At 45.3% G+C, this 20503-nt stretch overlaps 1 protein-coding gene and 1 pseudogene across 2 annotated transcripts; both read left to right on the forward strand.

The window, feature by feature from the left end:
• The first annotated feature begins 5433 nt into the window (after window positions 1-5433).
• Window positions 5434-5840, forward strand: LOC308164261 (histone H3.3A-like; annotated as a pseudogene). Its single transcript has one exon. The product of its transcript is annotated as a histone H3.3A-like (transcript).
• A 1250-nt stretch (window positions 5841-7090) lies between these two features.
• On the forward strand, window positions 7091-16086 carry LOC308164549 (histone H3.3A-like; the record flags this gene model as incomplete). Its single annotated transcript, XM_080538619.1, has 2 exons — window positions 7091-7447; window positions 16024-16086. 2 exons carry the CDS (start codon window positions 7091-7093, stop codon window positions 16084-16086), a joined length of 420 nt encoding a protein of 139 aa, XP_080394745.1.
• Window positions 16087-20503: the final 4417 nt, after the last annotated feature.

Consider the following 20503-nt stretch of genomic DNA (forward strand, 5'->3'; position numbering starts at 1 on the left):
GACGTGCCAGGCCTCTGTAAGTTTGTCTCTCTTTGCTGTTTCTTGTTTGGTCTTCTGCAGCATTTTCAAAGTGCCTGTTGAGTGCTTCATACGACCTCCACACAGCCTGTACAGAACGGAAGCTGCTGGCCACCCATCGTGTACTTAAAACTCTGCCAATTTTCAGGACTTGTGAGCCCACTTCTTGTGCTGCTTCCAGAAGCTCCCGTGAATTTTTATTAGACTGACTGTAGAGATTGTGGATCTTCTCCATGAACGCTTTGAAGTTGATTGCCTGAACCTCATCCACAGCATCAGATACAGCCAGTTCCAAACGGTGGTTCATGCAGTGCCATGTGAAGAGGTTAGGGTACCTTGCAGTCAGCCTGGTTGCCACACCAGACTTCTTGCCTAACATGACACTTGCTCCATCAGAAATAAATGAGACCCAGTTCTTTTGAAGCCACTCTTCACTGAAGCCTGCAATGTCCAAACAGCTCAGTAGAGCTTCTTCTATGCCCTCTGCCCTTTGGCTCTCCAGCTCAACCAGCTCCAGGAACAAAAATTCAGGAGTAGCTCCATCTACTGAGGCTTTCAGGCTGACAATCATGGCAGATTTGTGGCTGAGAGATGTAGCCTCGTCAATGAGAACAGACAACTTGCTTGAAGATGACACAAGACTATGAACAATTTTTTTCTGCATCTCTTTTGCTATATGTTCCACAATTTTTGTGGAACTGTACCTTGAGTGCAGACTAGTACCCATGTTGACACAATTCTTTTCCTGAAGCTCAATGAGATCATCATGGTCAGTGAAAGGTCGGTTCATCTTTGCAAGATAGTATGCTGTTCTGAATACAGCATCTGTCTCAGCCAACACAGTCTCTGACACAGCTCTCAACAAATTTCCAAGCAAATCCTGTCCACCCTTTTCAGTGAGCTCCTGGGCTATTGCGTGTGCCCTGGACGTCTCATGTCGTCGAATCTTGTTCCTCAAAGAGGTCAGAGCCGTTGATCTGTCTGTGTTTAAAGACTGGATCTTTTTTTGTAATCAGTTATTTTATTGAATTTGTTAATTAACACATTTCTTGACTTACACAACTTTTGTATAAAATGGTAACAATATCACCGAATAAGTCTTTCTGTCATCAAACAGAAATAATACAGAGAAAAAAAACAAATATAAAATAAAAATAAAAATAAATAAAAAAGCACCCCTAGAATACATTCATCACTCATCCAATTTGTCAACTTAAGTCTTACAACCGACTAGCAATATATCTCAAGTAGCCTCCCCATTTTGCTGTGTATTGTTCATTTCTGTCCATAGTCCTGAAGGACATTTGTTCGTATGCTGCCACCTTTGCCAACTCCATAAGCCATTCCTGGAAAGACGGTTCCCCTGCGTTCCTCCAGTGTCTCATAATGATTTGTTTTCCAACCATTATACTGGTCTGAATAAATTCTGCAGCTCCACATAGAGACGTCATTTGTGGATCACTGAGAACATACAGTCTCGGACAAAACTCAAAGTTGTCCTGGGTAATGTTTTGCACCCATTCGTGGATCTTTCGCCAGTAATTTTGAATCATAGGACATTCCCACAGTAAGTGAACCAGGGTCCCTTCCGGCCTGCAACATTTCCAGCAATCAGCATTGTCCTTGAGCTTCAGCCTGAACATCCTGGAGGGGGTCTAGGGTGACCAGGTCCCAACAAACCAAATGTGGGACAAGGAGTATGTTTGTGTGGGACAATGTGGGACACCCTCTCAACAGGCCTGGATCGAACTTTAGGTGCCCCTGGTAGCATCCCCCCGCCCCCCCGGCCGAGAGAGCTATGTCTATCCAATTTTTTTTTAAATATATGTGCATTTCCATTCTGTTTCCTATTCTGTTTGGTTTATTCAGTAGCATCCAATAGACTTTGCAGATAAAAACAAATATATCTTATTTGAATGTGAACCTCACAATAAAGTATCTGTATGGAGCAGAAAGTGAGGTCAAAGTGCAGTATCAATTTAGTATATTAATAAAGAAAAGTAGCCTGACAGTGTTAGGCCTGTAGATGATTGAGTACCGTATGTAGGCTATCTAGCTAGCTAACTTGCCTCCCATTTGCAACACAAATGCATTGACATAGCTGTCAAGGCTGGCTAACGCGCACACACACTAGACGAAAACAACAACGAAAACAACACACAATGACAGTGATAACAGCTAGTCAAAGGATAAACCAATTGCCAAATTGTCATTTTTCAGTTTTTAGATAGCCTGACACTACAGATTGTAAGCTTTCAAATGATGTGTCATACATTGTAGTCCTTGCTTTTGAACACTTTTCGTCCTAAAACGAAAGTGGTCACTTATCAGTAGCCTACGGCAAACGAGAACAGTGAATCCAATCCAAACATTATAAGTTTTTAGTGATCGTTAAACTATTGTTTATTATATCGAGTGGGTACTTTAAAACTTCAAGTTGGTGTTGTGAAAAAAAAAAACGAAAACTAGATAGTGTTGACACAATAAGTTTCACTTTACGACCTTTGAGTCAGCGGCTGGTTCACACATTCAGCCAGCTCCCTATGTCCACGTGGGGCAATGTCCGTTGCCATGAGAACATTAATGCTGTTTCCTGATAGGCTGAAGACGTTCCATAGAATCTGGACGTTCTGCTGCAACTTTGTGCGGGACGCACCAAAAGTCGTGAAAATGCTGTGCAGTCCCGCGCAAAGCGGGACATCTGGTCACCCTAACCAGTAGAACCGGTTAAGAACCTTGAACTGGATCAATCTAATTTTAATGTCTCTCGATACTCTCTTAATGTTCTCACATATTTTGTCCCATTCTTTTTCTGTGAAATCAATTTTCAAATCAACTGACCAAATGACCATCAATGCATAGGATACCTTAACCGTCTGTTGGAAAACCATTTTATAATAGATAGCCGCCTCATGTCCCATACCCATTATCTTTGTAATCTCAGACAGAAGAGTTGACTGTTGAGGTGTGATTCCTTTACCTAGAATACTGTCCAGCAAATGGCGGAGTTGCAAGTATTTCCAAAAATCATGTCTAGGCAACCCATATTCATTAACCAACTCCTCAAATTATTTCAGACCATCTCCCCCATATATGTCTGTTAATGTTACAATTCCTTTTCTTACCCATTTCTTCCATATAAAGGAACACTTATTTATTTGCAATTTGGGGTTATTCCAAATACAGGATTCAGAGTTAAGATAGACATTTACTTTAAAGGACTTAGATATTTTCTTCCATACATTGTAGAGGTTGGCTATTATAGGATGGGATCGTAATTCAAATGATAATTTGCTGGACATAGAATTTATAGGGGCAATAGGGGAAAGCAATTTTTGCTCAATCTCAAACCAAGGAGGGGCCCTTTCAGGTGGCAGTGTCCATTGAGCAATGTGTCTCAGGCAGTAGGCATAGTGAAACAATATTAGTTTAGGTAAACCCATACCACCCTTATTGATCGGGACTTGGAGCTTTTCCAACTTTATCCTAGCACGTTTACCATTCCATAGAAACTTTTTGCAAATTTGGTCAAACCTTTTGAAATACACCTGGGGTATGGCAATAGGAAGGCATTGGAGCAGGTAATTCAATCTCGGGATACAGTTCATCTTCAGGACATTGACTTTCCCCCATAATGATAGAAATAGTGTTGACCACCTTTCTGTATCTAAAGCAATTTTCTTAAAAAGTGGGTCGACATTTTTTTCTATTATTTTGCTGGTTTGATGAGGAAAAAGGATACCTAGGTATTTTATACCTTCCATAGGCCACTGAAAAGACCCTGCCTGGAATAAAGTCTTAGGGCAATAAGAAGTTAGTGGAAGAGCCTCGGACTTAGACCAATTGACCTTGTACCCTGATAGCTTGGAGAAGGACTCGATGTTGTCTAAAAGTGCTGGGACAGATCTACCTGGGTCCGAGGCAAGCCATAATATGTCATCCGCATATAACATAAGCTTATGCGTGGACACATTTATTCTAATTCCTGGAATATTCGGGTTGTTACGAATCATTACTGCAAGGGGTTCGAGGGCTAGACAGAAGAGACCTGGTGACAGCGCCGAGCCCTGCCGAGTGCCTCTACCAAGTGTAAAATAGGATGATATTAGACCGTTTGTGTTCACCGCTGCCTCCGGGTCTTCATAAAGGATCTCAATCCATCTCAGAAATGTTTGGCCAAACCCAAAAGCCTTCAATGTTTGAAACATGTATCTCCATTCTATACAATACAAAACAATCTGCCAACAGTGTGGGAATGATAGCAGCTAACAAGAAAACATCGCCACAAGAGAATAATGTCACCGACCCTCCATATAGAACAACCGTGGGCACCTCCACACGCTGCACCCGTGCAAGGGAGAAGGATGCCACCCCTGGTGAGAAGGCACTGGGACTCAGGATGTCAGAGAACCTCATGGCCATCATAAGTCCATACTTCCTGAGGAGGACAAAGGCAGAAGTGCAGAGCAAAAAGCAACACTGTACAAAAGCCAGTGAAAAAGACTTGGAGTCAGAAGAGAAAGGGAATGTGTATCTTCTGGTGGTAGAGGAGGAAGAGAAGGTAGATGTGATGGTGAAAGAGGAGGAGGAGGAAGGAGGAGAGGATGAAGAGAAACATCAGAAGTGTGTCTATATGGACTCAGTCACCAGACACATGGAGGAGCACACTGTTGGAGGACATGGTACTGGAACCCTCTCTTCTCCTTCGTGGAGCCTCACCAGAGACTGTTCTGTGATTTTCTCTTTGTGTGCAATGGTAATAGTCAGATTATCTGATATATTGTGAATTTTAAATTTGTACATATCTTTTGAGATTTATTTTGTATTTCTATTCACTTTTCTAAATGATGTTTATTTCAGCTGGTGGTAAAGCCATAACATTAATAAAGATTTGAAAGATTTGAAAATGTATGATAACCATCTTATTATCTTAGTTTACTGTCATTTCAATGCATTATAGACATTTTCTTTACAACAAGCAAGTTTTTTGATCGCTATTATGCCGCTATGAGTACACCGACCAACGCGACGCGGTCCGCGGACCAACGTCGAACTATAAACTTGGAGAGCCCTCGCGTAGGCTACGGCGTAGCCGCCCGTAAATTCGACGCAGGAGTATAAATCAGGCTTAACTGTTTACACTTTTCCCCCTCCATAGACAAGAAAATAGAGAAGCTTGACGCTGAGGATCTTGAGCAATTCGAGAAAAATCACAACTGAAGTGGCTCCAAACATTAAACACTCATCGTTGAATGCATCTATTTATGCAGTTGGACAAAGTTACCTAAAATTTGTGCTTTTGGACATCAGTCACTTTAAGGATGTATTTAATTATTTGAACATTATACGAAATTAGATGTTAGCCAAGCCTGAATATGCAAAGCATTTTAGATTTCAGGGTGATAACTCGTTGCAATGGCTCGTACCATGCAGACAGAATCTGACCCAAGTAAGTCCACTGGAGGAGAGGCTCCACGTAAACAGCTGGCCACCAAGGCTGCTCGTAAGAGCGCCCCCTCCACCGGTGGAGTCAAGAAGCCCCATCGTTACAGGCCTGGTACCGTGGCCCTGAGAGAGATCCGTCGGTACCAGAAGTCCACTGAGCTGCTGATCCGCAAGCTGCCCTTCCAGAAATTGCTCAGGACTTCAAGACCGACTTGCGTTTCCAGAGCGCTGCCATCGGAGCCCTGCAGGAGGCCAGCGAGGCCTACCTGGTGGGTCTGTTTGAGGACACCAACCTGTGCGCCATCCATGCCAAGCGTGTCACCATCATGCCAAAAGACATCCAGCTGGCACGCCGCATCCGCGGGGAGCGTGCTTAGACGCCGTCTCCCCCCACTGCTACAATTGAGGAGCTGCAACGCTTCGAAGACACTGAAATAAAAGATGCCAGTGACCCAAACAAACTCCTTCAGTGTCCATATGACAAGAACCACCAGATCCGTGGCAGCCGCTTCCCATACCATCTGATCAAGTGCAGTAAGAATCACCCAGAACTGGCCAATAAATTGAAAACCTGCCCTTTCAATGCCCGCCACCTGATGCCCAAACATGAGCTATCACACCACATCCTGAACTGTGAGGACAGGAGATCTGTGAATAGCGAAGACCTGGACAGTGCTGAGGTGCACCTCTAAGTTCTTGAAGGGTTGGAGGCCTAATCAACCTGTAACGCCTTTTAATCTGTTTTTACAGATAGTTTGTTTTCAACTGAACTCAAGGATTAGATCTTTGTGTTAACCTGGTCTAGAGAGCTCCCATTGGCTCCCACATAACTCGAACCCTGGATCTATGGTACAGTATAAAGCAAAAACGGCAGAGTTCGCTAACGCACTGACTCAATTTATTTCAACGTTTGCCACGTGGATGCATGGACCTGGAGCTGAGAGTGACGCAGTAGAAGCATGGCCTTCACATTGGGATCAACTTGCACTCCCACGAAGACCACTGCTACAATTGAGGAGCTGCAACGCTTCGAAGACACTGAAATAAAAGATGCCAGTGACCCAAACAAACTCCTTCAGTGTCCATATGACAAGAACCACCAGATCCGTGGCAGCCGCTTCCCATACCATCTGATTAAAATCATGACAATGAGACATACCTTCACCGGATTGGTCGCACAGGACGTTTTGGCAAGAGGGGGCTTGCAGTCAATATGGTTGACAGCAAACACAGCATGAACATTCTCAACAGAATCGAAAAACATTTCAGTATGTTTGTTTCTTTGTCTAGATTGAGCACTCAAGATTTGACATTGATGCATCCAAAAGACAGGGTTCACACTAACTGTTTACACTTTTCCCCCTCCATAGACAAGAAAATAGAGAAGCTTGACGCTGAGGATCTTGAGCAATTCGAGAAAAATCACAACTGAAGTGGCTCCAAACATTAAACACTCATCGTTGAATGCATCTATTTATGCAGTTGGACAAAGGTACCTCAAATTTGTGCTTTTGGACATCAGTCACTTTAAGGATGTATTTAATTATTTGAACATTATACGAAATTAGATGTTAGCCAAGCCTGAATATGCAAAGCATTTTAGATTTCAGGGTGATAACTCGTTGCAATGGCTCGTACCAAGCAGACAGAATCTGACCCAAGTAAGTCCACTGGAGGAAAGGCTCCACGTAAACAGCTGGCCACCAAGGCTGCTCGTAAGAGCGCCCCCTCCACCGGTGGAGTCAAGAAGCCCCATCGTTACAGGCCTGGTACCGTGGCCCTGAGAGAGATCCGTCGGTACCAGAAGTCCACTGAGCTGCTGATCCGCAAGCTGCCCTTCCAGCGCCTGGTCAGAGAAATTGCTCAGGACTTCAAGACCGACTTGCGTTTCCAGAGCGCTGCCATCGGAGCCATGCAGGAGGCCAGCGAGGCCTACCTGGTGGGTCTGTTTGAGGACACCAACCTGTGCGCCATCCATGCCAAGCGTGTCACCATCAGTGTTGGGCAGTAACGAGTTACTAAGTAATATATTACTGTAATATTATTACTTTACCCAGTAACGAGTAATATAACGAGACTACTCTGCGAAAAAGTAATATTATACCTCGTTACTCCGCCAAATAAGGGCCTCGTTACCCGTTACAATGGCTGTTAAACGTATAATTCATGTATAGTACCGGGGTTGTTGCGTGCAAAGATAGAACAGATATACAAGCTATCAGCACACTGCGCTGAGGTGCATAGTAGCTTATAGATCTGTTCCTTTTAGAACGTGCCGCAGCCTGCACACATTTATGACGTAGCCTAGTGTGTTGACAACTGACAGCGTGGCGGCGTTTCTCAAAACAAATCAAACCATGGCGGATGATGATGAACAGCGTTTTACTTTCCACGGCTGGAAGTATCGACACTATTTTGACTTTGTGTCTGTCAAGGATGACAACAATATTAATCTCCGTTGCAAACTTTGTGCGGGAAGAAAACTACTGTCTTCCGCGAAAAATACTACATCCAACCTGTTGAAGCACCTGGAAAAGGCCCACAACAAAGTTAAACTGGTTGCGAAAGCCCCTGCCGATAACACGGAGGCCACGCCAGCAAAACAACAGAAACTGGATTTCAAGAAAGATGCCGCATTTAGTGGAGACGATCTGAAAAACCTTGTCGCTGAGTATGTAGTAGAGGAGATGTTACCGTTATCCACAGTCGACTCGCCCTCGTTTAGAAAGATCATACGAAAAATACCTGTGAGATCCGGTGTTGAGCTGCCACAGAGAAAATCGTTTTCTCTGTGGCTTGACAAAGAATACGTGAAGATGGAGTCTAAATTGTAGATAAGTGTTTGCACTTATTCCGTTTGCACTTATTCAGTTTATTATTCCAATAAATTGGATTCAGTTCAAGAAAAGGAGCTGGCTAAACCATTGTGTTGTTGTACATATTTTTGCGGGTGGAAAGGGGGAAAGTAATATGTAATATAAAAGTAAAGTAATATTATTACTCTTGATTCCAAGTAATAAGTAATATAAGGATATTACTTTCCTAAGGAGTAATATGTAATAACTAATATATTACTCTACTAAGTAATAGGGGTGTAAATCACCAGCTTCATCACGATACGATATTATATCGATTTGTTTGTATGACGATACAATGTTTGACGATATCACAATGTCAGTCACGATACGATTTCGATTCGATTCGATTCAAGATCGATATGACGATATGATCGATATGACGCGATATCAAATGCCAATCTAACACAATTATCAATTGTAATAAGTGGTAATTAACATACAGCTCATTAACATACACACACACACACACACACACACACACACACACACACACACACACAGGTTCAGAGAGACATCCAGTCACACACGCACACACACACACACGTCCACACACGTGTCACACACGTCCAGCAGGTCTGATATTGGTCTGACTGGATTCGCCTCGAAGAGTAGATGTTAAAAAATATCTTTGGTGTCCAAAACGGTCAATGTATTCGCCCATTAGACTCCCGTTAGACGCACTCTCATTAGACGCACTCACACAAGCCGAACATTTCCGAAGATCACCGGAGATTGCCGAACGCGAGAGGAGGAGGAGCCGAGAAGTGGAGCCGAGCCAGAGTAGACAGTCACACACGGTGAATGCGAGTCACACATTGCGAACGCGAGTATGTTAACGTTCAGAGAGATGTTCCAAAATATATATTAAAAGGGATAGACTTACTGTCTCTCATCAAAAATGAAAAACATTCGTATCTTTTTCAAGTCTCTCTCTCTCTCTGCGCGCATAAGATGACGATATATATCGATATTTTTACATTGCATCGATGTAATCAGATCGTTAGTCAATGAATCGATGCATCGATGTGAATCGATGTATCGTTACACCCCTACTAAGTAATATTGCCCAACACTGGTGACCATCATGCCAAAAGACATCCAGCTGGCACGCCGCATCCGCGGGGAGCGTGCTTAGACGCCGTCTCCCCCCACTGCTACAATTGAGGAGCTGCAACGCTTCGAAGACACTGAAATAAAAGATGCCAGTGACCCAAACAAACTCCTTCAGTGTCCATATGACAAGAACCACCAGATCCGTGGCAGCCGCTTCCCATACCATCTGATCAAGTGCAGTAAGAATCACCCAGAACTGGCCAATAAATTGAAAACCTGCCCTTTCAATGCCCGCCACCTGATGCCCAAACATGAGCTATCACACCACATCCTGAACTGTGAGGACAGGAGATCTGTGAATAGCGAAGACCTGGACAGTGCTGAGGTGCACCTCTAAGTTCTTGAAGGGTTGGAGGCCTAATCAACCTGTAACGCCTTTTAATCTGTTTTTACAGATAGTTTGTTTTCAACTGAACTCAAGGATTAGATCTTTGTGTTAACCTGGTCTAGAGAGCTCCCATTGGCTCCCACATAACTCGAACCCTGGATGTATGGTACAGTATAAAGCAAAAACGGCAGAGTTCGCTAACGCACTGACTCAATTTATTTCAACGTTTGCCACGTGGATGCATAGACCTGGAGCTGAGAGTGACGCAGTAGAAGCATGGCCTTCACATTGGGATCAACTTGCACTCCCACGAAGACCACTGCTACAATTGAGGAGCTGCAACACTTCGAAGACACTGAAATAAAAGATGCCAGTGACCCAAACAAACTCCTTCAGTGTCCATATGACAAGAACCACCAGATCCGTGGCAGCCGCTTCCCATACCATCTGATTAAAATCATGACAATGAGACATACCTTCACCGGATTGGTCGCACAGGACGTTTTGGCAAGAGGGGGCTTGCAGTCAATATGGTTGACAGCAAACACAGCATGAACATTCTCAACAGAATCGAAAAACATTTCAGTATGTTTGTTTCTTTGTCTAGATTGAGCACTCAAGATTTGACATTGATGCATCCAAAAGACAGGGTTCACACTAACTGTTTACACTTTTCCACCTCCATAGACAAGAAAATAGAGAAGCTTGACGCTGAGGATCTTGAGCAATTCGAGAAAAATCACAACTGAAGTGGCTCCAAACATTAAACGAACCACCGATATAAAATGACGAGTAAATCCTATGGCAGCGGTCGATACCACTAGGCCATTGTGGCGATATGACGGTTTGTAGCCTGCTGAGGATATCACCACAGTAGTAATATTCATTTATTAAAATATGAACATATAACAATAACTGGGGCTAGTATGACCTACGCATTTAATCGGTCAGCAATTTCTTGCCAAACCATTTCCCTCGCCTTGTTAATTGCGGCAGTATTGCACTATTTTACATCTTATTTTTCCGTCTTCATAAAAATCAATAATTCGGAATGCTGCGCAAATGTAGTACCCCTGCAGAGTGGAGTATCTTCATTTCGACAGATCGACTCTTCGGGGCTGCGTATGTCTGCGTGCACGCGCCCATATCGAAGATTTGTAAGCCTGTCTTCTGTGAACACAGATGACACAAGGCTGATCCTCGTTCGAGGAATCACCTGAGGCTTGAATTCCAATCTCGAGTTGCCTGAGCGCCGCATTTATTTATATCGCAGCTATACTGATCCACCTTTAGTGGAATGGCCCCCTGGACTACAGTTTATTATTATTATGCGGTGGCTCACCAAAGGTTTTCCATAATCACTCATCTTGTCATCAGTCTGAGTGAGCAGCTACATTTTGTTGTAATCCAATTTACACAGTTTATACACTTCATGTTTTGGCTGTTTCATTGGGTAAAGATTTTTTTCATAGTTCAATGTACACTGTTTGTTGTTCTATTTCATTGGGTAAAGGTTTTTTTTCACACTTCAATGTACGCAACTTATTGTTGTGCACACTTTTGTTAGGTAATAGAGAAAAGGAATGTTTTAATACCCATTTCCTAAGTCTCTTGAAAATAAATGTGGAAATAAAATAAAAATAAAAAATTAAATAAAAAAGTAAGGTAAGATGGGTGCTGCCACTGCCTTCCGTAAGTGCCTGGCCCCTGGTCAGCAACATGGGTCATGAGATTACGCAGCTCACTCATCACCCCTGCGCATGCACACGCGCACACACACACACGGCTGATCTGTAGGCTGGGGACCCCTGGTCCTAAGGACCTCTGTAGGCTGGGGTCCCCTGGTCCTAAGGACCTCTGTATGCTGGGGACCCCTGGTCCTCAGGACCTCTGTAGGCTGGGGTCCCCTGGTCCTCAGGACCTCTGTAGGCTGGGGACCCCTGGTCCCCCTGGTCCTCAGGACCTCTGTAGGCTGGGGTCCCCTGGTCCTCAGGACCTCTGTAGACTGGGGACCCCTGGTCCTGGGCTGACCTCTGGCCCTGTAGGGCTTAATTTTAATTAATTTGTTCTGGTACTGCCAATCATCCAGGGAGAACAATGGGGTTTCATTACCAAATCGGGATCATTACCAAATTTTACCGATCATTACCAAAGCAGGACTATTTACATGTCTCTGGCACTGATGGCGTTCATGCTGATGCAGATGTCCCCATGAGTGTAACCCCTGACACCTCAGTCACGGAGGATGTTCCAGGGTTGGACTTCGAGCGCTACCTTCAACCTGCAGCAAGGTACACTCTGTCGCCACAAGCGGCTGCTGCTACAGAGTCTTTGTCACCCATGGAAACCGACGTGCAAATGGATAGTCCCGTAGCGAAGCCTGGAGAATCGACTCTGGAGGAAGTCATGACTCCCACAGCCTTTCCCGTCACAGTCTTTCACAGTGAGGCACCAATGTTCACACAATGGACCCCAAAGCCAGTTGAGTCGGAAATGTTGCTGTTCACCCCAGAGAACGATAGGATAAGGCAGTCGGTCTGTCCCAGCGACCTCATGATGTTCACACCTCCCTCCCACCGATAGGCGCACAGCCTGGAAACTCACTACTGTATTTACTTCTTATTTGAGATTAGTTGTGCATTTACTTTTCTTGTACTTCCTGTGTTATGTTACTTGTCACTCGTCAGACGTTTCTTTTTCTCTTGAACACATTAGGGTGAATGTCTGTACTGTTTCTTCTTCATACTGTTTTCTGTATTTGAATATATTATGCTGTTACCTGACACAGCACCATTTTAAAAAGAGATTTTTTTTTGAAAAAAAGTAATTCTTGTAAATGTTTTAAGAAATACATTTTGATAATAAAGACTTAAGAATTAACTGGAAAAAAATTTATATATATAATTGCTTATACAAGGACAATTTCAGGTCAGAGGTGTGGACACTTCTATAGTGTAGGTTTTCCATAGACTCTCAGTGTACTGTACTTGTACTGTAAGAAGTAGGCTAGTGAAATAATTTCAATCCACAGTATTATTCTACAGCAAATCTACAAGTCAATGAATTTATCATTATTTTTTGATTCCGCACAACATTACCGTTCATTACAAAAGCATTTACCTTTTCTATAATCTATTATATCTCTAACAAAGCTAGCTAGCTAACAAGCTAACACTTGTTTGGCTAGCTGGTACACACAAACACACTCTAAAATGGTGCATGAAACATACAGTACAGTATGTTGCAGCAGGGCCGGTTCTAGCAATGGGCTGTCTGCTGCGTCTCCTGACATGAGTCGTGCCCACCCTATCAAAAATTATGAGAAAAAAATAATGAGAATTATTATTATCTTTATTTTTTTTACAAATACTTTCTCCCAATATTAATTTTTTCGGGGGGGCTGAGAAACAATGCCCAACATTGGGGGACCCTATTTATAGTCTTCACCAATTAGAAAAATATCACAGAAAATACCGGTACCGTTTCTAACTTCTGATTGGGTGGGCAGACTAGCCCGCCTCCTCCAACATCTCCCACTGCCCACCCCCTCTTCTTTCTGTCATAAACACAGCGCTCTGAAGCAGACAACCCGTAGACTGGTTCTATATTGTGGAGCTCCGCCCCATAGGGGAGCTCTGCTCCTATTGGTTTACCCGCTACCTAAAGTAGCCAATGACTGAATTTTTCAATGCCTGCGCCCGCCTGGGGTGCTATATAAAGGGGCGTACTTCGCTCCATCATTCTCCCAAAAAGTTCAGCACGGGTTTATATCTGAAGACTGAGAAGGACGACTACTAAGACTGGAGAACCCGCCAGACTTTTCCCTTCAAGATATGGATCGTCCGCCGCCTTTGGAGAAGTTCCTCCGGGACGCCTGCCGCTGCGACTTCCAAGCAGCGGAGGACACTTTTCAGCGGTTTTTTCGTTCAGTGTGTCAGCTACGAGAGGGACGAGTCATCCAACCGGAGGAGGGAGAACCAGAGGGACTCAACACAATACAGCAAGACCACCACCATTCTCCTGGGTACAAATGAGACTGCAGCGACAAGTCCCCCCACAGCGCCTGCATCGGAGCCTTCAGCCAGCCACCAAAGCAACGTGGAGAAAGGGAAAGCCTATTGTCCATACTGCGACAACACCAGCCACTTTCTGAACAATTGTACCAACTTCAAGCAGCTGAACGATTTCTTCCTGCACTTCGAGTTCATACTCTAGCCACTCAGCAAAGTCAATGAGCGTGGGGATGGTTACTCTCAGGGGGTGGATGAACCTCTTGAAGCTGGCAGTGAGGTCATGAGGTAGCTTACCCAGCAATCTGTGGACGTGGGAACCACAATGCAGCTCTACACGGCCTCTCTCCCCCAGCTGTTCTAACATGCCCACCAGTGAGCGTACACGGAGGTACGTGCTAAGCTAAGTTAAGCTAAGTGCACACTGAAGACCCCATGCAAGACTTGCAACAGAAGACACCTGATTGTACTGCATGAAGTGAACGAGAGAGCAGAGGATGAAGTGCCAGCAACGGATATCTGTCTCGTGAACACACCTAGCCAAGTCCTGTATGTCGAACGCCCAGTATCCAACTGTAAAGTGCTCCTGAAGATCAGTAAGGTCATCATAAGAAATGGAAACAGGTCATTGGAAGCATATGCTATCTTAGACGACGGATCAGAGAGGACCATCCTTCTCCAGGCCGCAGCACAGAAGTTAGGCCTGAAAGGCAAGCCAGAAGATTTGGTCCTCCGCACAGTCAGACAGGAGCTGCAGGTGCTTCACGGGGCGGCCGTATCCTTCACCATATCCCCCGTTGCTGAGCCAAAGAAGAGGTACAAGATCCAGAGTGCATTCTCCGCCGAGCAGCTGGGTCTGGCAGAGCACACCCATCCTGTCGGTTTGTCCCAGAGACAAACAAGAGACCCAGAGAGACCTTCATCCGGCTCGAAGGACCACGGCAGCCCCACACCAGACCTGCTGCCTGGGAAAAGCAGCCTGAACCACGCAGAGCTGAGCTTCAGGGCCAGGAAGACCCACGAAGCACCCAGGAAGCACCCAGGAAGACCTCAGGCTTCTCAGCCAAGAAGACCCCTAAGTGCCTCCACATCACCCCTGGGATGATGGGCCCCATGGACGGAAACAATGACACCTATCTCTACCGACTTCATAAAAGATTGAAGAAAGGCCAAAGCAAAGTTCCTAAACAAGCCCGGTCTGCCACGATTTATATACCAACTCCATCATTGAAGCGGGCGATGAGCAGATGCGTTGCGGGTGAGGAAGATGATTCATTTGTTGTGTGGAAGATGTTCTCTGATAAGGAGGCTGCTTCTGACGACAGTGAGGAGGAGGACTTCTACTTCCAGGATGACCACTGAGCCAGACATGGTCCTTCGAGCCGGATAATCCAGAGTGCATTCTCCGCCGAGCAGCTGGGTCTGGCAGAGCACACCCATCCTGTCGGTGCACTACAGCAGAAGTACAAACATCTAGCCTGGTTACCTCTCCAGCCACTGAATAAAGTTCATCCAGTGTTGCTGATCGGCAAAAAAGTGTCAAATTTTTTTTTTTAGACTTTTCCCTTCAGCGATGGATCGTCCGCCGCCGACCACGAAGAAGTTCCTCCGGGACACCTGCCGCTGCGATTTCCTAGCAGCGGAGGACAAGCACGACTTCTGCCACGTCTGCCTCGGCCCCGAACATGCCGAGGCGGCGTTGGTCGCCTCCCCCAGCTGCCTCCCCTTCCACCTCCTTTCCGTCGCGGAAAGGCGAAAGGGGATGGCCTGGTTCAAGGAGAGCGTTCCCCTGGCGGGCGCTATCTCGGGGATGCTATCCGACTCGAATAGCTCTGCCGATGATGCGTCCGGACAGGCCCCAGAGCGGCGTTCTGGGCAGGCACCTCCCCAAGTAGGGATGGTCCCGCCCGCTCAGCCGGCCCTGACATCACGCCGCCCTCACCCAGCTGAGTGGTTGGTGCCGGTGTCAGAATCAGAAAGCTCTGATGAGCTCGGTGCGCAGGCGGCGGCGGCAGCGAATAACATCGCCGTATTTAACGCCGCCATTGCGAAAATCACCACAGACCGACCCAACGGTCTGTCTGCAGCGGAGGCGGAGTTTCTGAGCAAGCTCAGTGCCAGAGAAATTGCTCAGGACTTCAAGACCGACTTGCGTTTCCAGAGCGCTGCCATCGGAGCCCTGCAGGAGGCCAGCGAGGCCTACCTGGTGGGTCTGTTTGAGGACACCAACCTGTGCGCCATCCATGCCAAGCGTGTCACCATCATGCCAAAAGACATCCAGCTGGCACGCCGCATCCGCGGGGAGCGTGCTTAGACGCCGTCTCCCCCCACTGCTACAATTGAGGAGCTGCAACGCTTCGAAGACACTGAAATAAAAGATGCCAGTGACCCAAACAAACTCCTTCAGTGTCCATATGACAAGAACCACCAGATCCGTGGCAGCCGCTTCCATTACCATCTGATCAAGTGCAGTAAGAATCACCCAGAACTGGCCAATAAATTGAAAACCTGCCCTTTCAATGCCCGCCACCTGATGCCCAAACATGAGCTATCACACCACATCCTGAACTGTGAGGACAGGAGATCTGTGAATAGCGAAGACCTGGACAGTGCTGAGGTGCACCTCTAAGTTCTTGAAGGGTTGGAGGCCTAATCAACCTGTAACGCCTTTTAATCTGTTTTTACAGATAGTTTTTTTTCAACTGAACTCAAGGATTAGATCTTTGTGTTAACCTGGTCTAGAGAGCTCCCATTGGCTCCCACATAACTCGAACCCTGGATGTATGGTACAGTATAAAGCAAAAACGGCAGAGTTCGCTAACGCACTGACTCAATTTATTTCAACGTTTGCCACGTGGATGCATGGACCTGGAGCTGAGAGTGACGCAGTAGAAGCATGGCCTTCACATTGGGATCAACTTGCACTCCCACGAAGACCACTGCTACAATTGAGGAGCTGCAACACTTCGAAGACACTGAAATAAAAGATGCCAGTGACCCAAACAAACTCCTTCAGTGTCCATATGACAAGAACCACCAGATCCGTGGCAGCCGCTTCCCATACCATCTGATTAAAATCATGACAATGAGACATACCTTCACCGGATTGGTCGCACAGGACGTTTTGGCAAGAGGGGGCTTGCAGTCAATATGGTTGACAGCAAACACAGCATGAACATTCTCAACAGAATCGAAAAACATTTCAGTATGTTTGTTTCTTTGTCTAGATTGAGCACTCAAGATTTGACATTGATGCATCCAAAAGACAGGGTTCACACTAACTGTTTACACTTTTCCACCTCCATAGACAAGAAAATAGAGAAGCTTGATGCTGAGGATCTTGAGCAATTCGAGAAAAATCACAACTGAAGTAGCTCCAAACATTAAACGAACCACCGATATAAAATGACGAGTAAATCCTATGGCAGCGGTCGATACCACTAGGCCATTGTGGCGATATGACGGTTTGTAGCCTGCTGCGGATATCACCACAGTAGTAATATTCATTTATTAAAATATGAACATATAACAATAACTGGGGCTAGTATGACCTACGCATTTAATCGGTCAGCAATTTCTTGCCAAACCATTTCCCTCGCCTTGTTAATTGCGGCAGTATTGCACTATTTTACATCTTATTTTTCCGTCTTCATAAAAATCAATAATTCGGAATGCTGCGCAAATGTAGTACCCCTGCAGAGTGGAGTATCTTCATTTCGACAGATCGACTCTTCGGGGCTGCGTATGTCTGCGTGCACGCGCCCATATCGAAGATTTGTAAGCCTGTCTTCTGTGAACACAGATGACACAAGGCTGATCCTCGTTCGAAGAATCACCTGAGGCTTGAATTCCAATCTCGAGTTGCCTGAGCGCCGCATTTATTTATATCGCAGCTATACTGATCCACCTTTAGTGGAATGGCCCCCTGGACTACAGTTTATTATTATTATGCGGTGGCTCACCAAAGGTTTTCCATAATCACTCATCTTGTCATCAGTCTGAGTGAGCAGCTACAATTTATTGTTATCAAATTTACACAATTTATACACTTCATGTTTTGGCTGTTTCATTGGGTAAAGATTTTTTTCATAGTTCAATGTACACTGTTTGTTGTTCTATTTCATTGGGTAAAGGTTTTTTTTCACACTTCAATGTACGCAACTTAATGTTGTGCACACTTTTGTTAGGTAATAGAGAAAAGGAATGTTTTAATACCCATTTCCTAAGTCTCTTGAAAATAAATGTGGAAATAAAATAAAAATTAAAAAATAAAATAAAAAAGTAAGGTAAGATGGGTGCTGCCACTGCCTTCCGTAAGTGCCTGGCCCCTGGTCAGCAACATGGGTCATGAGATTACGCAGCTCACTCATCACCCCTGCGCATGCACACGCGCACACACACACACGGCTGATCTGTAGGCTGGGGACCCCTGGTCCTAAGGACCTCTGTAGGCTGGGGTCCCCTGGTCCTAAGGACCTCTGTATGCTGGGGACCCCTGGTCCTCAGGACCTCTGTAGGCTGGGGTCCCCTGGTCCTCAGGACCTCTGTAGGCTGGGGACCCCTGGTCCCCCTGGTCCTCAGGACCTCTGTAGGCTGGGGTCCCCTGGTCCTCAGGACCTCTGTAGACTGGGGACCCCTGGTCCTGGGCTGACCTCTGGCCCTGTAGGGCTTAATTTTTATTAATTTGTTCTGGTACTGCCAATCATCCAGGGAGAACAATGGGGTTTCATTACCAAATCGGGATCATTACCAAATGTTACCGATCATTACCAAAGCAGGACTATTTACATGTCTCTGGCACTGATGGCGTTCATGCTGATGCAGATGTCCCCATGAGTGTAACCCCTGACACCTCAGTCACGGAGGATGTTCCAGGGTTGGACTTTGAGCGCTACCTTCAACCTGCAGCAAGGTACAGCCTGTCGCCACAAGCGGCTGCTGCTACAGAGTCTTTGTCACCCATGGAAACCGACGTGCAAATGGATAGTCCCGTAGCGAAGCCTGGAGAATCGACTCTGGAGGAAGTCATGACTCCCACAGCCTTTCCCGTCACAGTCTTTCACAGTGAGGCACCAATGTTCACACAATGGACGCCAAAGCCAGTTGAGTCGGAAATGTTGCTGTTCACCCCAGAGAACGATAGGATAAGGCAGTCGGTCTGTCCCAGCGACCTCATGATGTTCACACCTCCCTCCCACCGATAGGCGCACAGCCTGGAAACTCACTACTGTATTTACTTCTTATTTGAGATTAGTTGTGCATTTACTTTTCTTGTACTTCCTGTGTTATGTTACTTGTCACTCGTCAGACGTTTCTTTTTCTCTTGAACACATTAGGGTGAATGTCTGTACTGTTTCTTCTTCATACTGTTTTCTGTATTTGAATATATTATGCTGTTACCTGACACAGCACCATTTTAAAAAGAGATTTTTTTTTGAAAAAAAGTAATTCTTGTAAATGTTTTAAGAAATACATTTTGATAATAAAGACTTAAGAATTAACTGGAAAAAAAATTATATATATAATTGCTTATACGAGGACAATTTCAGGTCAGAGGTGTGGACACTTCTATAGTGTAGGTTTTCCATAGACTCTCAGTGTACTGTACTTGTACTGTAAGAAGTAGGCTAGTGAAATAATTTCAATCCACAGTATTATTCTACAGCAAATCTACAAGTCAATGAATTTATCATTATTTTTTGATTCCGCACAACATTACCGTTCATTACAAAAGCATTTACCTTTTCTATAATCTATTATATCTCTAACAAAGCTAGCTAGCTAACAAGCTAACACTTGTTTGGCTAGCTGGTACACACAAACACACTCTAAAATGGTGCATGAAACATACAGTACAGTATGTTGCAGCAGGGCCGGTTCTAGCAATGGGCTGTCTGCTGCGTCTCCTGACATGAGTCGTGCCCACCCTATCAAAAATTATGAGAAAAAAATCTTAATGAGAATTATTATTATCTTAATTTTTTTTACAAATACTTTCTCCCAATATTAATTTTTTCGGGGGGGCTGAGAAACAATGCCCAACATTGGGGGACCCTATTTATAGTCTTCACCAATTAGAAAAATATCACAGAAAATACCGGTACCGTTTCTAACTTCTGATTGGGTGGGCAGACTAGCCCGCCTCCTCCAACATCTCCCACTGCCCACCCCCTCTTCTTTCTGTCATAAACACAGCGCTCTGAAGCAGACAACCCGTAGACTGGTTCTATATTGTGGAGCTCCGCCCCATAGGGGAGCTCTGCTCCTATTGGTTTACCCGCTACCTAAAGTAGCCAATGACTGAATTTTTCAATGCCTGCGCCCGCCTGGGGTGCTATATAAAGGGGCGTACTTCGCTCCATCATTCTCCCAAAAAGTTCAGCACGGGTTTATATCTGAAGACTGAGAAGGACGACTACTAAGACTGGAGAACCCGCCAGACTTTTCCCTTCAAGATATGGATCGTCCGCCGCCTTTGGAGAAGTTCCTCCGGGACGCCTGCCGCTGCGACTTCCAAGCAGCGGAGGACACTTTTCAGCGGTTTTTTCGTTCAGTGTGTCAGCTACGAGAGGGACGAGTCATCCAACCGGAGGAGGGAGAACCAGAGGGACTCAACACAATACAGCAAGACCACCACCATTCTCCTGGGTACAAATGAGACTGCAGCGACAAGTCCCCCCACAGCGCCTGCATCGGAGCCTTCAGCCAGCCACCAAAGCAACGTGGAGAAA

Source organism: Nansenia antarctica (genome assembly GCF_963989245.1).
Source record: "Nansenia antarctica genome assembly, chromosome: 8".
NCBI classification, from domain to species: domain Eukaryota; kingdom Metazoa; phylum Chordata; class Actinopteri; order Argentiniformes; family Microstomatidae; genus Nansenia; species Nansenia antarctica.